This window comes from Elephantulus edwardii, unplaced genomic scaffold (genome assembly GCF_000299155.1).
Source record: "Elephantulus edwardii isolate Elephantulus edwardi_28Jun2011 unplaced genomic scaffold, EleEdw1.0 scaffold00238, whole genome shotgun sequence".
Lineage (NCBI taxonomy): Eukaryota > Metazoa > Chordata > Mammalia > Macroscelidea > Macroscelididae > Elephantulus > Elephantulus edwardii.
The window spans coordinates 307,790-327,452 of record NW_006399988.1 but is presented as its reverse complement, the minus strand read 5'-3'; the positions used below and the strand labels follow the sequence as shown (position 1 = coordinate 327,452).

General features: G+C 42.5%; 1 protein-coding gene across 3 annotated transcripts in view; it reads right to left on the bottom strand.

Annotated features, from left to right (window-relative positions):
• Positions 1 to 260: 260 nt before the first annotated feature.
• PTCH1 (patched 1) overlaps positions 261 to 19,663 on the bottom strand; it is a 72,511-nt gene continuing 53,108 nt past the window's right edge. For all 3 annotated transcript variants that reach the window (XM_006898866.1, XM_006898865.1, XM_006898867.1), the window contains exons 16-23: positions 14,145 to 14,287; positions 12,020 to 12,203; positions 10,154 to 10,434; positions 8,140 to 8,277; positions 6,292 to 6,434; positions 3,207 to 3,306; positions 2,536 to 2,790; positions 261 to 817 (exon numbers count right to left, since the gene is read on the bottom strand). In XM_006898866.1, coding sequence (XP_006898928.1) covers positions 263 to 817; positions 2,536 to 2,790; positions 3,207 to 3,306; positions 6,292 to 6,434; positions 8,140 to 8,277; positions 10,154 to 10,434; positions 12,020 to 12,203; positions 14,145 to 14,287 — 1,799 coding nt within the window. In that variant the 3' untranslated portion in view covers positions 261 to 262. The remainder of the gene's footprint in view (positions 818 to 2,535; positions 2,791 to 3,206; positions 3,307 to 6,291; positions 6,435 to 8,139; positions 8,278 to 10,153; positions 10,435 to 12,019; positions 12,204 to 14,144; positions 14,288 to 19,663) is intronic.

The window sequence follows — 19,663 nt, the reverse complement described above, 5'->3', positions numbered from 1 at the left end:
AAGAAATGCAAAGGTGCTTTTCAAACTGTGATCCCTGAGTGCCTCTCTTATCCCCTCTCCTGGGTCAATTTGACCCAAGTGACCCTCCGATGGGTTCCAAGGCTGCCCATCCTTATAAGAGGAGAGCGCCTATCATTCTCTCTGAGACCAACTGGTGACCTCAAACTGCTGACAGCAGCCCAACACCCAACATGCGTTTGTACCAGTGTTAATTAGCTATTGTTAAAGAGCAGACTTCAAAACCCTGCCCACACCACATACCTCAGTTGGAGCTGGGTCCCCGTGGCCTCTCCTCACATTCCACATCTTGCAGCTCTATGACTTCCACCTTTGAGTCCCTCCTCTCACATCGGATATTGAAAGGCACATGGGGGTCCTCAAACAGCCCATTATCAGTCTCATGGTAGTCCTCATAGCCTGGGTACAGGCCCCTGCGGGCGTGGCGGCTAGGCCCTGGCCCTGGCCCTGGCGGGGGGTGCACTGCCACGGTCACAGAGGCAGATGCAGTCACAGTGGTAATGGGCTGGCAGTATCCTGGCACGGAGCTGCCCATGGCAGTGAAAGCTGGATTCCGGGGATTGTGCAGGCAGGCTCCTCGGGGGCCCATGCGGTCCCTGTTGCTAGGGCCAGAATGCCCTTCAGTAGAAATCTCAAAAGCATCTCTGCGTGGTCTGTAGGGGGGTGGCCGCAACCCTTCTCTGGTGGGTTCCCTGTGGGGCTGCTGGCTCAGTCGTCCTGCTTGCAGAGGCCCTAAGTCCAGGTGAGGCTGTTGGCAAGAATTCAATGGGGGGTGGTGCCTGGAGTCAGGGTGGACCACCTACAGAGGGAGTGGGCAGGTTAGAACAGGCAGAATGCTGGTGTAAGCAAGCAACCACTGAGCCTGCCCCTCCCACTCACACCTTACCACCCAGCTGCATTTCCTTCCTAAGTCAGCTCAGCCCAGGAAAGAGACGCAGCAGGGACCCTCAACTGCAGAGGGAGATCTAGTTCTTTCAAGGACCTGCAGGTCTTGGGGAAGAGCTCTTCATTTGTATTCTACTTCTAGGCTTTCTCAAATAAAGTTAGCAGGCCACGTGTGGTAACTGACCATAAACTTAGGGGCAGTGGTCCATCAGCGCCCCCACTTCCCCATCCTACTCCATTAACCAGGCGCCCAAGCTCCTTCTATAACTGCTAAGCATCTGGCTCCTCCACACAGGGCATAGGCAGAACAAGCCACACCAGGATCAGCAGCCATTAGGGACATGTGCCTATTTAAAACTAAGTCAACTGAAATATAAACTAATACTCTGTCCTTCAGCTGCACGAGCCAAATTAAGTTTTCAGTAGCCACGTGTGGCCAGCAGCTACTATACTGGACAGCATGGCCAGAGAACATTTTCATCACTGCAGAATGTTCTATCAGGCAGCAGTGGATTATTCAATTGTTAGGAATCTGGTTTCTGGGTCTCTATACAAAAGCATGGAAGAGCACAGTGGCCACATCAATCAAAGGGACCGTGACCAACTTCAAAGTTGTTCAGCTTGTACCTATTTTTAGGCTCCTGCTGAACAAAACCAGATTCACACTGCAGCCCAGCAGGCGTCGTCACGGGGGGTAAGAGGAGGAAAATTTACGTTATTTGGTTGGCCTCTTGTGCTTTCACAGAAAGGCTGCTCGGGCCTGGGACTGGAACACCCATTTCCTGGAGGGACAGCAGGAGGCCCTCCATCAGAGCAACTTGAGCCTTAGAACCCCTCTTGTGGGTTTTTTTCCTTTCTTTCTTTTTTCCTCCCACCAGCAGTCTGGGCAGAGAACGTTCAGGCAGCACAAAGCCTTATAGAAGAGGCTGTTCCTAGGCAGGCTCTTCAGACTCTTAGATTACTGCAGGCTAAGAACTCAGAGGTGGTTCTCAGGGCCCTCCAGCTACCTGGAATTCCAGCTAGAAGCCACAAAAGCTTAGAGGACAGTCTTCAACAACAATTAAAATAGCTTTGTGCCAAGGGCAATTAAGGCTATTAGAAGTAAGGGAATGGGGTAAAAATCACTTCTGTTGGCAATTTAAAAAAATAGAAGAAAAATAAAAGAAAGCATCCATTATCCCTAGTCTTTAAGTACTAACTTGCCTGGAGCAAGATACATGATAATACTTTATATAATAACTGACTCTCGTGCTTTTTTGATAAGTATTAGGTCAAACTATAAGAAGTTTATGGTCTAACAAGTTAAGAAGAGTCAAATATTGATAATTTCTTATGATCTCACTGAAGATAAAAGAGTTCCCCAATGGTACAGTGAGTGTGAAGGCTGTGGGTTCCAAACCACCCAGAGGCTCCTCAGAAGTCAGACAAGTCAGCCATGAAAACCCATGTCGACTTTAACTGGAGTTATCTTCCTAGCAGCTGGTAAACTGGCACACACATGCTTCCTGTTTGCCTTGTCTGTCTTCAGGCTGAGGGATGTACTGCTCCTTAGCGCAGGCAGGGACCCCTAAGACACCCTGGGCCTACCTCCCTGGGTGGTAATGACCCTCCCCAGCACCAAGAGGGACTTACAGTGGAGCGGGCAAAAACAGGGTTTTCTGTGGCTTCCACGATCACTTGATGGGCAGGGCCACCAGCACCCTGTGGGGCCACATAGTGCCGGAGCTCCTCGCTGATGCCAGACACAGTGGTCTGAGAGCTGTATTCCGAGTCAGAGGAATCAGACCCATTGTTCCTGTGACGAGGAGGCACAGCGAACCTGACAACACTGGGGGGTGGCTCAGGGGAGGGAGTAGGTAGCCGGTTCAAGCCGTTGGCTGGAGACACCTAGGAACAGCATCACACAAGAACCACATTATTATCATTGTCAGGGTGCTGAAAGTTCAGAGAACAGCACTCAGCCAAGGGTGCCAGCACCTCTCTTCTCTGCTACCCTGAGGACATCAGTGAGCTAACTCCCCTTTACTTTCAGGTACTTGTTACCCTGTGCAAGCTCAATACTGGTCCGGAATGGAAATGTTTAAGTCTATAAGTCCCACATTCCCATTAGTCTGCTTTAAAAAGTAACAATAATATCAACCCAAACCTACTAAATAAAAATTCACACTTATTGGGATGTTTACTGAAAATGTAAACAATTAAAAACATGAATATACACAAACATCTAAATTAAGAATGATCCAAGAAAAAACAAAAGTCAGATGGCCTGTAGATTTTACCTTTATGTGAGTGCAACTACTGACCTCAGGATACGGTCCAAAGAAGGACAAAAGCACTGGGAGCAATACCAGCCCATTCAGAACACCCAGAATTGTTAAGATGGCCAGGACGGCAAAGAAATACCTGCAAGAGAAAAGAAGCAGAATGGTTTAGTGAGAGAAATGGACGTAGCTACCCTTCATGTGCCCAAACACGCCTGCCTGTCAAAATCCACAACAAACCCAAACACACCACGGAAAGGGCCATTGCAAAAACTATAGCTCAAATTCAGCAGAAGAGTCTCTTTTTTTACTTACTATACCTATGAGGACTACACTCCACAACCCAAAGTGTGAGTTCATGGAGAGGGGAAAAAATTTAGTTTGTTAATATGCTGTTATGTCCTGGTATGTCATGTTATTTATGAACATGTTACACAAACACAAAATTATGGAATGTAGGCTGAATGGCCGCACAGACTGAGAGCACAAATACAAAGCAGAGGGGCCCCTCGCGAGAAAACCCAGCAGAAGCAAACAAATGAAGTGAAGGGTGTAGAATTTAAACAATTTAGCCCAGGAGAAAAAGAAGGCCACTTCTTCTGGCAGCTAATCCACTGTGCAATGTGCCTGCATCTCAGAGCAGAATCTCTAATTAAGGCTTTGGCGCATCAGGTAAGGCTTTCCTCGTGCTTTCATTAATCACAATTTGCTGCCTAGATTTCTGTGAGTTCCAGTTTTAGCAAATAGCTCCAAGTGCAACCTTTTAAGAACACAGGAACCAGCTTTCTGCAAAGAAAATGCTGGCCATTCTGTGGGACCCCGGCATTGTGCTGAGTGAGGGCACTTCACAATGGTTTGGCTGCTCACAGGCTAATCTTTTGTTGAACAATTTAGCATCTCTGAATACACTTGTTTTGCATCAGCTAATAAAAACATAAAGGCTGCAGAACCATGGAAGAAGAGGAAAGTGCACCAGTGGGCCCGCTTTCCCACCACTGAAGGCTAAGGTCTGGGTTTTTCATGAATATCAAGGTAAACTGGGCAGGGCAGGAGACGTGAGGGGAGAAGAAGGGAGGTGAGCCTCTCAGGACAATGAACTGCCAGGCTGACTGGATGCCAGGCACTTCTCTAACCAGCGATTTCCAGGGCATAAGGATGAAGTGGGCCAGGACTAGAAGAGGAAGGCATGGTATCTCTCTGTGAATGGTCTTCGGTATAAACGGAAAAGGCATGCAGCTTTGCATTGTCTATATATGTTTCATTGCTAGATTAAAGGAGAGAGAGCCCTATAAAAATAAAAATACCTTGTGGCTATTGTAAACACTAGAGAATTCTCAGCTGCATTAGCAGAGAGAGAGCAGCCAATAGCTTGTACTAATGTAAACTGTTGGAACTTCAGCTTGAGACAGCAAGCATTAAGACATTTGCAATCCATCCATCTTACTACAGAATCAACAGAACAATTCTATTTCTGACAGCTTAGTGTATACAATGTCTGCTCATGTATTCAACCTGAGTGAGGACTCTATCAGGTTAATCCAGACAGTTCTAGAAAACGGGAAGCTCTTTTAAGTGCTTGAAGCAGGAACTCAAATACCTGAGAAGGAACAACAGTTGTGGGTCAGATGAGAGAACAGTTTTCTAGCCTCTAGGTTCACAAGCTGTTTACTCTCATTCCAGCTCAGTGTTCCTCTCTGTGGCTCACTTCACAGCTCCACACAAGAGAGACCTCAAAATGCTACGTCCTGCATCTCCTACAGTAGTGAGATGCCTCTTTCCTCAGACAATGGAATCTATAAGGAGTACGGGGTCTCTACTAGCTTTTGTACAAAATACTTCTTAGGTAGTGGCCCTGTGGTAAATGTGAAAGGAATTATACAAAAGATGTTCTACATGAAATAGGGTTTTCATGCCATAAAGAAATACTACTACTGTTTGATGAAATGTATACTTACAAAGTAAGGAAAATTCAAGGTCAAAACTTCAAACAATTTTAGTATTAGAATACTGAACTAGTCTGTTGTATGTCTGTGTGAGGGCACCATACTGGCAGCATGACTAAGAACACATGGAGAACACCTGCGTGGTCCCTATGCATGGTAGAGCCAGACAAGCACTGGCTAACAACAGAAGCTGCTCTGTAACAGAAGCTGACCAAGCAAACTCAGAATACTGAGTCTTTATGATGCCAAAACTCCTGATTGGTTTGTGATGAATCAACAAAAAATGTGATCACTTTTCAATAATAATGCAAATGGCTAAACTTTGCAGACTGTGTGACACACGCATCACACCCAGAAAAACCTGCTTATAGCCTTTCACTAGGTTGAAGCGTTCCAAACAGTGCAGTCATTACTCACCTGAGGCTTTGGCCTTGCTCAAAAAAGCCACAGTGTTTGTCCAAGATCAGTGGCTTCAGAAAAATCACAAAAGCTGTTCAGAGTGGAAAATGATCTCTGTTCTTGCAGTTTTTAAATTACTTTCAAAAGGAAAACTTGCTTATCATATTTCACAAGGTCAATTTCATTATTAAAATCACTAGACATTGGAGAAAAATCTAAGGGCTTCAATTTTCAAAATTTAATGCCACAGTTGTACATTCAATGCTCCTAACTCTTAGTGAAGATGTAGTATGAAATCTAGGCTCATTAATCTTCACTTAATAAGAGAATAACTAGGTATTTATGAGTTTTCCTTTCTGTAGTTTTGGAGATGACTACAATGGTCAGCTAATGGAACCTCGGTGATCCTTTCCTGTAGCTACTTCAAACTTGGAATAACAATATTGCTTATACTGTTTAATTCTTTGGTCTTAATATTTAGCTTTTTGCTGCCAGGCCCAACCTCTCTCATCTTTACTCAAAATACTGCATTCTACATCTCCAGAAGTGAACACATCTTTACAAAACCTTTTCTGTATATATCGGAATTATTGAGTTCAAAAGAAATTAGTCATAAATGAAGCTATGATTCTACTTACCTACAAAATACAGAAGAACATAGGATTTTCATACTAAACAGAAATAACACTCATGTATGCCAGATGCATAAGAAAATATGCAATAAAGGCCACATGAACAATCAGTAATGACTTAAAAGAACACTCATCTTTCACAGTCATGTTTACCTGACAATGAAATCAAACTCAGAACCTGCGAGCATCAGGACTCCAAGCAGAGTGGACACTGCACCATCCAGAACAGGCGCAAACATGTGCTCCAGGGCAAGCACTGCCCTACGGTTCTTGTCACCAATAGCAGTGAGGAAGGCCTGTGCAAAGAGCAGAGCTCAGATTGGTCAGATACCTGGGCCTCATGGAGCCATGCAGTCAGCTTCGTCTTAAAATCAAGAGTTACATATAATACACTGCAGGGTAGAATCTTACGCTTCATCTCTCCAAGGATGAGCAGAATGATTATCCTCCTTTACATACAAATAAATAAATAAAAAGTATAGAAATATGTGCAATGAATTTCATATATTTCTCTGTAAGTTACTTTTTTCCCCCCTGTGATTTCAACAAGTTTACAGAAAAGCTGGCTTTTCATTCACCGACTGTTGCACAATTTCCTCTCCCTCCCCCTCCAGTCCACTTTTTAATCCATCTGTAACAGTTACTTCTAAGATGGATTGTCGATGCACTGGTAGTGTCAATTGAGGAAAGACATTAAGGCCAATTTAGCTGTCATTTCTCTTACGGTCAAAGTACCAAGATGATTTGGAACCATGTATTTTATACCATATTTGTTTTGGGTCATGAGACTCTAAGGTTCAAACTGTGTTTATTGTATTTTACACAACTGAAACATTACTGAAAACCCAAAACCTGACAGGAACACGGAGACTTTTTAAAAGTCTTTCAGGGAAGATTTCTTCACCAACCATAGCCCATCATTTTATAAACCCTCTAAAGAGTAGTAACTGTCCACTTTAAATAGAATTTAATATGAAGAATAGGGTAAGAATACCATGTCCTGTATGTGCACAGTGTTCTTGGTAAACTTAGATTAACTAATAAGTGTAAGTTTCCATTTGCAGTGGAAAATTCGTTCACCATCAAACTCCTCTAATTCAAGGACTAGTGAATTCTGTCCAAAGCAAACTCTCCCTCCTACCAAGCTCATTTAAGGAAACTCATTTGATTAGGCTTAATATATAGAAGATCCAGTATCATCAGTTTTAAAATACATGCTGGGGAAAAATAAGGTAACTATAACAAAACAGGTATTTCTTCTGAAAACAAAAGTTTATACCCTCAAAATCACATAGTTATATTCATAAAGTCATTCATAAATCTATCAAAGGACTCCAGATGGGACAAGGGAAAGAAGCAGACAGGTAGATATGCATTTGCCTGACTGGAGTTCAAAAAAAATTAATGTAAGTGACTGAAAAGTAAGGTTCATTTAGCTTAAAATTAACTATCTTCAACATTCTATTTACAGGGCTGGGCATAGAACATTTTCCTGCTGGAAGCAACACTAGCTCTGTTCCTGTTGCCTTGAACTTGGAGGATGAAGCAAGTGGGGTGTCTGTGGGCACTGAGCAGGGCCACCTTCCTAAGAGGCTCAAGAGCTCTGTGTCAGCACCTGCTGGCCCACCCTCTCACCACTGTGTGCACAGTCTGTATACAAATAACACAATCTGTTTTTTTAACAAGTCTGACAATGTTGACACTAATGACACATCCAATGCCAAGTAAGTAGTCTTTATTGACTTGCTTTCCAGCAGCTATGCTGACCAATGACATGCCCAGCTCATTTCCTCGTGCCCTCCTCCTCAGGTACCTCAAAAGGTAAAGAAATTGAAACCATTCAGAAACTCATGCAATTTCTGTGCTCCGAAGCCTTTTATACTATAATACATATTCCTTGAAATGGAAAAAAAAATTAAATTGTTCCCACATAATGACCAAAAACCACCACAGGAAATTTTAATTATGCCATCAAATTTTTCTTTAAAATTCATCCCATACCAAAGCAACATGGACAGTGAATTCCACTCCTATGCCAACAGAAGCAATCAAGATGACCACAGGCACTGCACTCAGCTTGATCCCAATGAGGCCCATCATGCCAAAGAGCTCGACTGTCATTAAAGCCAGGACCGTCACCTGAAAGGACACAACAGTCAGTGACAGACACCCCAACGGCTAGACAAGAGGTCTCCTGTGTAGATCAAGAGTGGAGAAATTCCTCTGAAAGGAATAGAAAGAAAACACCATTTTATTGTGACTTTGGATAATTGTCTTGACTTCCCAGTTCAAATTCTTGTTAAGAATGGAGACTTAGGGAAAGTCAGTTAATAAGGCTATATAGAAGGGATCTAATCTAATCTAAACTTAGTACTGCAAGATAAAATTTTTTCATATAACTGCTCTAGAAAGCAAAGAAAAGCTTAAGAACTTTGCTCCAAAGGGTTTTCAATGTCTCACTTTTCCAAAGTGAACTGCCATACCTTTGTTCCAAGGTGCCTCTGGGTAGACTCAAACGGCTTCCATAGACACTAGATTGCACCAGGAAGGGCTTCCACCACTGCTAACTACAATTCAGTATTGTTTAAAATAATACATTTTTTCTTGCTTTGATCTTAACATGCCTGACCATCTTTTTCTTTTTTACCTGATAACTAAATTGACACACTTGATGATGGAGTATGAAGCAATTTTTGGTTGCTGCACATTTCATCCTAAAAGCACTGCTTACAGAACAGGGCGAACAACAGGCTTTTTAAAAAAAAAAAAAAAATTAAAATTTTATTTTATTATTTTTAATGTGTGTACCATCAAATCAGATCTGACTGGTACAGGAGGAGATTGCCCCTCATGTCCAGCAGAGCATCTGGTGGATTTGAACCATGTACCTCTGGGATTGCAGTGCAGCTTCGAACAACAGGTTTTTTGAGTTAAAGTATTTTTGCTTTTGTTTGGAGAGCTCTCAGCTAGGGGAAAATTACTCGGTAACAAGTTAGCAAAAGGAAGAGGACACCTCCATTATGTGTCAGACGACAGGGGACCCTTCACTTAGAAGAAATGTAGGCAGCAGGGTAGACAAGACAAATCATTCAAATCCAAGAAATGTTACTCTCTTCCATGTAAAAATTTGCTGTGAGATAGGAAGAAAATCTATGAGACAGACTTGGGTCAAAAGGGAGGAAAAACAAAGCATGTTCAAGAAGAGAAGTAGAAAATGAATTTTCTTTTCTGGGGGTGGGGTGCTACAGCAAAGTGTCAAAGAAGCCCCTTTTGTTTTCTTTTAATAAGCTAATGAAAGATGAACATCAACTGTTTGAGTACCATGGAAACGTCTGCAGACTAAACATTTACTTTTTAACATACCTGCTGCACAGACTTACAGTGCAGGAACAAGACCTGGTCTATGTTTTCATAATTTTAGCATTTTAAAGGCTATGCCACAGTTAGTGGAATTTAAACACTGCCATGATTTTATGGATTTTCCATGAAACTTACTTATCGCAAAGTATTCTAGAGAAAGGATGCAGGGGGAAAAATGCAAGCTAGCAATATTAGTTTATCATTTTACACCAGAATTTAAAACACTTTTTCGATATACCACTGTCTTGACTTCTCCAATTATTCTTCTATGTCAAATATAAAGGAATCTTCTATATATATCAGACCCAGAATGAAATTACAAAATGACACTTTTGAATTAAAAAATGAAAAAAGAATTAGTAATGTTTTGAATGTTTTAATAAATGATCAGCACTATTAAGGCAACTGTGTTTAAAAAGCTCTTCTATCTTTTCACAGAAATTATAAAGCTGTAGGATAAAGGACCCAAGATTAGGGCCATCAAAGGCTCAAATTTAACTATGAACCTCACCACCTTATGTAGAATAAATACATTATGGATGATGCAATCTATATCCTCTCCCACAGGCCCAGACATAAACAAAACGTCCTGGCTGTAGAAAGAGCTATGCCGAAAGGAATGTGACTTCCACAAAGACCCTTATAATAAACTCACAATGATCCCAGCAGTCCAGGGGTTTAGGAGGAAGACAGCACACACGAGAAATGTGCAGGCCAGCACCACACTGATGGACAGCAGGAGCCAGTGGCGAAGCCCGATGTACTGCTCCCAGAAGAGGAAGGGGTAGCCGTTGGGGTAGCTGGAGACCCCCAGACTTGAGTAGTTGTTGCAGATGGTTCTTACTTTTTCAATCGCTTCCACAAAGTCTGAGGTGTCACGCAAGCCATTGAGGTAGAAAGGGAACTGAGCATATTCAATGGGTTCTGCTGCTGGGACTGCACCAAGAAAGCAACGAGGACAATGGCTGGTTAAGAGCATCCATACAAAACTCACAACAGTCAAGCATGCAATACTGGTACCTGCTGCCACCCAGCTCTGACTCATGGGAATGCCACGTGTGGAGCACAACTGTGCTCCACAGGGTTTTTCTATAACTGATTTTTAAGAAGTAGACTATCAGCTTTTCTTTCACCTCTGGGTGGACCTGAACTATCAACCTTTAGGTTATCAGCTTTTCCACTGTCCAGAGATGTAATGAGTTTCTATCAAGTGTCTTACAAGATTTGCATCAATTTTTATAAATGTCCATAATACTCCATAATTATAAGGGGAGAGAAGTAAAAAACTGCAACAAAGTCAACTTACTATTTATTTCCTTCTCCAACATAAAACACAAGTTTCAAAATTTTACTATTTGGTTTAAAACACTTTGAATAACAATTAACCTTTGATTTTTTGGGTAAGAGGAAGTGTGAGAGTCTGTTCTGCATATTTTCAATCTTTGACTTTAATCTAGAAATAGTAACTCCTTGTAACACATAGTAACAACTTAAAAATCAACTTGGAAAAATTCATTTGCGAAAACTTTTTAATACAACAGATACATATCAAAATAATAAGTCTAAATGGTTTTGTTCAACCATTTGTTGGAACAAATAAACTGAAAGTCATGCTTTACTGGGGAACAAGCTTAACTTTCTTATCTTTTCAGCAATCTAACACACATATACCCTCCACACTCCTTTCTCATGCAGCACTAACAGTATAAAACAAGCCTTTATTTACTGCTGTTGTGTGTTCCAATCCTTTGGGGTCATTTAGTTGACTTGATAAACATGATTTGCCTTATTATATTCTCAACTATAAATTTTCATTAAGACAAGCCTTGGCTCCTTGCCATATGGCTCTGGGGTTTAGATACAGCACAGTATAACTTGCTTGCTCTTTAACCATGGTTACAAAAGAATACTTTCCTCTCATGCTCCCTTGCCCAGTACCCAAGCTGTAAGCAAAAGATACTACGAACACAATTGTAAAGGAAATGCACAGAGAATCACCTTTCAAACCCTAAGCTCAGAGCAAGAAGGAAAACGACAGGGCTGAGAGCAAGAAGGAAAATGACCCTACTGTATACAGGCTTTTCTGCTCCACTTTAAACAGCACTGACAGAGTACAGGTGTTCAATAGCTTCTAGGAATGATACAACTTGCCAACAATCCCTTCAATGCTAGAGCTGACACAAGTTAAGATAAACATCTAATCCTTGGTGATAAAACTTTGTGAAGGTAAAATAACACTCAACCTGGAGTGTCCCCCAATGTTCACACAGACCAGCTGGCATTAAAGAACAATGTTTGATGAGTATCTTTGCGTTAAAGCTCTGTGTGGAAGAAGTTAGAGATGCTTATTTCTCAAAGTGATAGAGCATGGGGTGATATTACAAGTCCCCATTTGTCTCCCTGAGTTTTAAACTAAAAGAAACATATTGTTCTGTTTACACTTCTGAACTCTGGATCCTGTCAATGGACTGTTCCTGGAGAACTCCACCACTCTCAGCTCTGTAGGTGGAGAGCTACTCACTCCGCAGCCTTGTCTCTGGCATGTAGTCAGCTTTGTCATGGACCCATTCAGGCTGGTGTGGCCGGATGTTGGCTTGGGAGGCAGCATAAGCGACGGGATCGTTGCTGACCCAAGCAGTCAGGTAGATGTAGAATGCACTTGGATTAATGATACCATCTGCATCCACCAGACGCTGTTTAGTCAACTGCAAAATGGAAGAATAGAGGCTTTTGAGAATGGGGGTAGGGTGGGGTGGGAGACAAATGCTAAAGGAGAAAAGCAGTCTCACAGACACATCTACAACAAAGAGAATGTCCACTATTGGAGAGAGCAGAAAATCTCTTCAGAACAACTTTGATTTCTTTCAAAATGCATTTATCAGAGGATGTCATAATTGGTGTGTTTATAACACACAGTTCTGCAAATGGTCTGGGAATTGACTGAATCAATTAAATCTGAATGCTAAAATACTGACTGTAGCTAAGATAGAGAATGAACAATCTGGAGAAACACGTTTATAGGAGGAGGGAGGTGGGAATCTGGCAGGAATCCCCACACACGTCTGCGTGCAGTTAACCTCTGTTGTTAACACAGAACAAAATGCCACCCAGTAATGGAGGAGAGCTATAAAAATAAAACAACATCTGTATAAATTTTGCTAATACTTGCCTCCCATGACCTGCACATTTAAAAAAATGCCCATCACCAAAAAGGGGGAGAAATTGGTGTGGAACCACCACAGTGGAACCCCTGTGCCGAGAGGTGGTCACAGGGATGGAAGGCCTACAGGGGAATGCCACTCCATGTAGTGGGCCTGGTGAGCTTTGCTAAAGGGGAACCCTAAAACACAAAACATCATGATCTGTCTAGCCATATGCAATTTTTTGGTTTATTTTAAATTCAGGCCTGGATTCAAAGCTTTTGGTCTTTTTTTCACCAAATGAAAAACACCAGTGACAGCAGTTAACAGAGAAAGAGTGAAGGAAGAAAGGCCACAGAGGATAGTGAGCAAACTAAATTTCTAGGGTCTGGATTAAATTAATTCCCAAGACATAGAAAAACTATGTGTGTCTGAGATATCTGCAGAATCACATGGCACAATGGTTGTGGCAAACTTTACTCTCTCCGGGGAGTACAATGCCATCAGTAGGTCAAAGCCTCCCCTCCACTCTGTAGTAGACTTGGGGCCTAAATCCAATTCAGCTCCCCCGATGTCACTCTGCTTTTTCTTGGGCAGGCTCTTCTGCTATAGCCCTGTTGGACCTGACAGCTGACTATATGGTGCTATAAATAGTGTTTCACATGCCATAGTAACTCTGAACAACGTACTGTGTAAATCTGTCACCTTTCATGCCAGCAGAAGAGGGGAAGACAATAAACAGATCTAGAGAGATTAGCGTGATGGGTTTCTGCTTGGAGGTGAAGCAAGGAAGCTACAAAGAGCAGAGGGAATAGGTCTGTGGAGGCCAGTAGTGCTGTGGGGTTTACCTGGAGAATACAAAAACAGTCAGGGATAGAGGAAATGGCTCAAATCCTTGTCACAGAAAAGACCCAGAGAGAGAGCTGGAGAAATAGCCTTTATTTTCTAGGGAGTGGGGCAGCCAGACTGCCAATTTCCTCAGCCTCCAGCAATATGCCTTTCTTTTGGCTTCATTCATGACAGCCATTTATTTCTACTTCTTTGGCCAGAGCAGCACAAAGTTATAAATATTAAAAAAAAAAAAATCAACTTTCCATTCTTCTAGTAATCTCCACCAATTCATTCCAAATGACTGCTATGCAATGAATCCATTTTTTTTCTTTCCAAGTTTGAATACAAGCAAGACCAAAAAGATACCCATACCTGATTAAGAATTGGACACAGTATTTCTAATACCTGAATGTGCCTCCACTGTCTCAATCATGGTTTATTATAATAATCATTCTGGGAGTTAGTAACAGACATGTTCCCCACTTGACAGATGATGAAACTGAGCTTATTTCACTGCATAAATTCACAGTTAATGTGAGAAGGTGAAGCACAGCCAACTCAATGCTCTTTCTATCAACTCCTGTGGACTCCTCGACCATTGGTGCTTCAACATCTTCAATATTGTGTTTGTGCCCCACACTCTGCATATGAACCCTGTGCAGTGAAGCACAGTACCTGACTGATGTCAACGGGCTTATCTCGGCTGCCAGTTTGCACCAGGAGTTTGTAGGCAAGTACTCCATCATCAGATCCATTTTTATAGTTGTTGGGCATGATTTTCCCAGTCTCCCAGTCACTGTCGAAAGCATCCTGAAGTCCTAGAAAATGCAATGTGTGCAATACATTACAACTCTTAACCAATACTACTTGTCCTAACGAGGTGGGCCAAGACAAGGAACAGGACATCAACTCAAACATTATATCCTACCTCAATTTCAGAGAGCTCAGGGGGTAGTTACTGTTATTATTGTTAAACGACTGGCTAATAATCACTACTCAAATCAGAGTGGGATGTATTTATTTCAAAAAGACATTCCTTATTTCACTACTATCACTCCATTGTTCCACAAAACAGGTGAAGGAAGAACATAAGTAGGCACTCCATGGGGCGAAGAAGACACATACCACGTTCATTAACAGTTCCATGCCCCTGTAGGGTGCTAAGCCATGGGGTGTTCAATACAACCACCAAGTCCACTTACACAGGAAAAACACATTCAAACATCTAACTTCAAATAGAACTCAGCTGCTTCTAGAGTCTAGAGTGAATGAACACGATGCTGTCAATTTGTTCCATCTGTTGGGCTTGTACACTAATACAAGCTGTGGGACCTGCTGCCAGGTTGTGTAAAGATCACAGCCAACACCTATTCACTCCCGACTGCTCTATCCCTCTCTGCCTCCTTTCCTTGGGAGAGGGGGTATGGATTCAAGCAGAGGGAGGATACTGTGTGCTTCTGTGCAAGCTGGGAAATACCTCACAGGGTAAATTTGGAGCGGATTGAGAACAGGAAGCCACAGGCCAATACAAGGAGGCTCTGTGCTAACAGATGACAAACCACAAGTCCAGAAAGGGGAAGGGAAAGTGCTTTAGGCTTGGGAGGATGGGTGAGCCCACAGCCCAGCACACACACAGCTGCACAGCCTCCTGTAATCAAAACCATCATTACCGACTGATGGTTTGGCCACAGCTGTGAAGAGATAAGCAAGCTGGAAGAGAAAACAGGGCCTGAGTGAACTGGCCTCAGGGTATGAGCAAGTGCTGGTTTGCACTCTCCTCTAACAAGATATTCACCACCCCATCCCTCCCCCTTAGGATCCTCCCAGCCACCTCCCAAGTAGAAGTCCCAACCCCCATAAAGTAGTAGGTTAGATATGTGGTAAGAAAGGAGAAGAAGTTTATTTCATTTAGAACATGATTTCAAAGACCAAAAAGAAAAAGGGGAGGGGGAACCATGTGATTAGGTTAGTGAGCTGAGAGTCAGTAGCTCTTGGAGCTGAAGTGGCGGATAGCACAGACTCTTTGCTTTTTCTTTTTTTTGATACTGCTGTGGACACTGCTTTTATATGAACAATTTGACAATGAGGACCATGGACATGGTGGCCAAAGTTGACCCCGTGACACAGTCAGTGAGGAAAGCTGAGGCAGGAGACCACCAAGGGAGGCTGGGCCCCCACTCTAAAACAGACAAGGCTTCAGATCTCTGGGGCTTAGTCTGCAGGGAGTGGCACATCCCAAAGGCAGTGCTTCTGAAATCCATCAGGGGATCCTTGGAAAAAGGCTGGCCAGTCTTGTCTTGTGCAATTGACAGGCTAGAGGATCAAAATTTTCCTAGAGGGCCAATTTGGTGGGAAAAAAGTATTGGTGATTCCCCCCTTTTCTGTTATATATAGATAGAAAAGATAGAAACCTCATACACTAGGACTTCTGGGGAGGTCAATCTGTTGGAAATTCAGTTCAACTCATCATCAGTCACATTCACTTCACTCTATGAGAGTCCTGTGACAAATGAGAAACACTAGCTTCACTTACAGATGAAGTGAAGTCCTTTTAGAATTAGTTTCATACTCACTAATTATCCAAAACCTCAAGTAACAATGATTTGTCTCAGTGTGTGCACAACACACAATTCTGGGTGCAAAACACAAAGAGCAACTTGCTAACATGATCTCTTTGCCCAGCTCCTAATACATGCATTCTATCTAAAATATTTTTCATTATGAGTAACTTGTACTGAGCTAATGATAAACTATACTCAATTGTATTCACATATGGCACTCTAAATATGTACTTCTAAATTTCAATTACATGATTCAATGTGAACTCTAGATGAACACCATCCGTATGCAATGATTTTCATGCATGAATGATTTTTACCTCTAACTTCATCATATTTGCATGTATGTATAATGATGACATGAGAGAAATCTTACTGCCCTACATTCATAATTCATTCTGCTAAGTTTAGCAGCATAGTTACAAAAAGGGGGAAGTCACCAATGTCCCAAATGTTTGATTTGCAGAAAAACTGCAGGATTTCTGACAGCAACTGTTGCTCTTTCATTCAGTTCCCCTGTTCCTCTATATCCCTTGAAATCTGTGCTTTACTGGAAGGTCTCAGAGACTCAAACCCATCAGAGAAATGACTCACATGACTGTGGGTGATATAGACCAGTTGCAAAGATTGGTAAGCAAAGAGGCCAGGCACAGCTGGAAACTGTGTCCCAGAAAAAACCCCAACATTGAGTTCTCAAAGATTTGTATAAGCCTCTAGTCAAGAAGGGCTTGTATCCTACCTAATCCTATATATATCCTCAATACATCAAATACTTCTTCACAAAATAACGGCTAGGGAAGACATTTTGCACTATAAGGTTTTGACAACACACACTTGTTTTTCTAGCCATTACCTTTCATATTTGAAGAATTAACTCTCCCCTTAAAATCAGCTTAGTAAGAACTATATTCATTAAAGTGTGAGGCAGTTACTTTATGCCAATACCTTTATCACCCCCATTTTAGATAACCAAATTCTAGTATCTCCGTGGAGGCAAGGATTTTGAAGCTTCGTCTCTCACCCTGTGGTCATGTGGCCAGGAGAGATCAGTCCTTTGAGAAGGAAATCATGCTTGGAAGGGTGGTGGGACAGGGCAGGAGAGTGCTTACCCTTTAGTCCATTCCCATTTACGTTGGGTAGGGTTATGTAACTACACCACCAGTGGGTTGTCTTAGTAACTAAGCAGGACAGTAGTATTCACTATTAACCCTACTTTTTTGCAAGATGGGGTGAAGTTCATCCTATCAGACCCTTGGGAATTCTTGCATATAAGTATAAGGGTATTGTTATATTTATTTGCTCAGGAATCACTCCTGGTTCAGGTACTTGTGGCTGCATCTCTGGATCTGAGACTGCACCATCTGACAAGAAAAAAACAATTTTGAGTGATGTGGGGAAGAACAGTGTAGTAACACTAGCACCTTCCTCTACTCTCTCCTCTACTGATATACTTGGAAAACACAGGAAACCTCCTTTATCTCCTTTCATAGAATGTGGGCGTACTCTTGAAAGCCTGTGAGCCAGCCCTTCATACCCTTAGTTTACCTGTTTTAGGTAACAAATATTTCAGTTACTCCTTCCAAATCTTTATGAAACTATTACTTTGAGGGTGAGGGAGCTCTGGTGGCCTAGTGGCAAGAAGCTGTGCTGCAATCACAAAGGCATGCGCTTTGAGGGCACTAGCCTCTCCATGAGAAAGATGGGCAAACTCCTCTTGGGCCATGAACAGCCTCTGAAAACCCGCTGGAGGGTCTGCTATGGGTCAGTTCCAACTCGATGGTAGTACACAACAAGACTGAATACCAGTCTGTGGTATGCAACACAGTATGTCCATTTAATATGTTTCTTGGGTCATGGCTGCATACTACAGGCTCCAAAGTATGTTCCTTGGATTGAGGGAATATCATTTGGTGGCCCAAACTGGTACAGCATCTTTTATTCCAGTCCTTTAATAGTATTTTTGGCATTTGCTTTGGTTACAGGATATGCAAAGCCCAGTCCAGAGTAAATATCAATTTCTGTAAGAATTAATACCTTTGAGTTGTGGTGCTGGAGAAAACTCTTGTACTGCCAAGAGAACAGAGAGGGAGAAAGGAAGTTTCTCCTTAGAGGTTAGGATTTTAAAGCTCTGTCTCACATATTTTGAGCATGTGGCCAGGAGGGACTGGTTCTTGGAGGACATCACGCATGGAAGGGTGGAGGGAAAGGGACTGGTTCTTGGAGGACATCATGCTTGGAAGGGTGGAGGGAAAGCGCAAGAGAGGAAGATCCTGGATGAGGTGGACTGACACAGTAATTGGAGAAGATATGTTGGCAGGGTCTGGAGCAGTTGTACAGAGGGTTGTTACACTATGAGTTGTAGGCGACTCAACAGCAAATAACAACAAGGACTCGTTTACCACTAGTACAATACCAACAACTTGTCAAATATGTGTAGGGTCTTCATCCCTGGGAATTTGTCCTATGACCTTCTGCAACCTTTGTCTCTGTTGCTGGCAAGTAGAACAATCATTATTGGAGTTTTGTGCCTCAGAGAAAGAGGAATAGGTCTAGTTTCAGCCCATCTCTGCATTGCTGTACCATGTTCATGTCCACTCATTTCATGGACCCAATAGGTCACACTCCAAGTGAGTGCATCAACATGCTCACCTTCTGATTCCACTAACATGTCCAAATCAATGTACCCCCTAAATTCCCAGAGTTTTCCATAGGTCCATACTCTACACTGAAGTACCATTAATAATCTGGCTTTCCAGCACCCATTTCCCTGACCGTATGGCTAAGCCATTAGGCACCAGCTATAAAATTAATAAGCCAACAGCACCCACTGTGTTGATCTGCTCTTGCATTCCTCAGTTTTCCTATCGTAATGCAGTCACTTTCCACATCAAAGGTTGTCCATGTATCCTGGAACTGCCATCTGTGAACCAAACAGCCTTCTGTTGATCAACAGGAAGCTGTTCACTGGGCACTGTTCATGTGGCAATGGGCTCTAGCAGCATCTCCAGAGGTTCCAGGTAGACTCAATGGGAAAACAGACTCCTTACTTATGTATGTTGAGAGTCCCCTGCACTCCCAGTGGCTTACTCCTCCATGAACCATTTCCATTTTATTACAGAACTGTTCTGGGAACCACCTTCTTTATTAGTGTCTCTCTGACATCACCCATGACATGATGGGTATCACAGGTCTCATCATAATCTTATGTTCTGTTTTTTAAGCAGTCTCAACTGACAACCAATAACAGGCAAGTAATCTTCCAGATGGTGTGTATCATGCAGGAACATTCAGAAATTTCCTTGTCCAGAATCCCAATGGCCACAGCAGTGCCATTTCAGGTTTTTGCCATAAGCTCAAATCTGCATAAGCATAGGCAGCAGATATGGTGAGAATCATGTCTGAATGTGGATCATAAGGGTCTAGGGACAGAAGGAGTGAGACTGTTTTATTTCAAAAGCCATAGTCTGCTGTTGCTCAGGCTCCCATCTGAACAGTTTTCTTTCAAGTAAATTTATGGAAGGCTTGTTGTTGTTGTTATGTGCCGTTGAGTTGTTTTCGACTCATAGCGACCCTATGCACAACAGCCCTAAACCCTGCTCTATCCTGCGCCAACCGCACTGCCTCTGACACACCCAT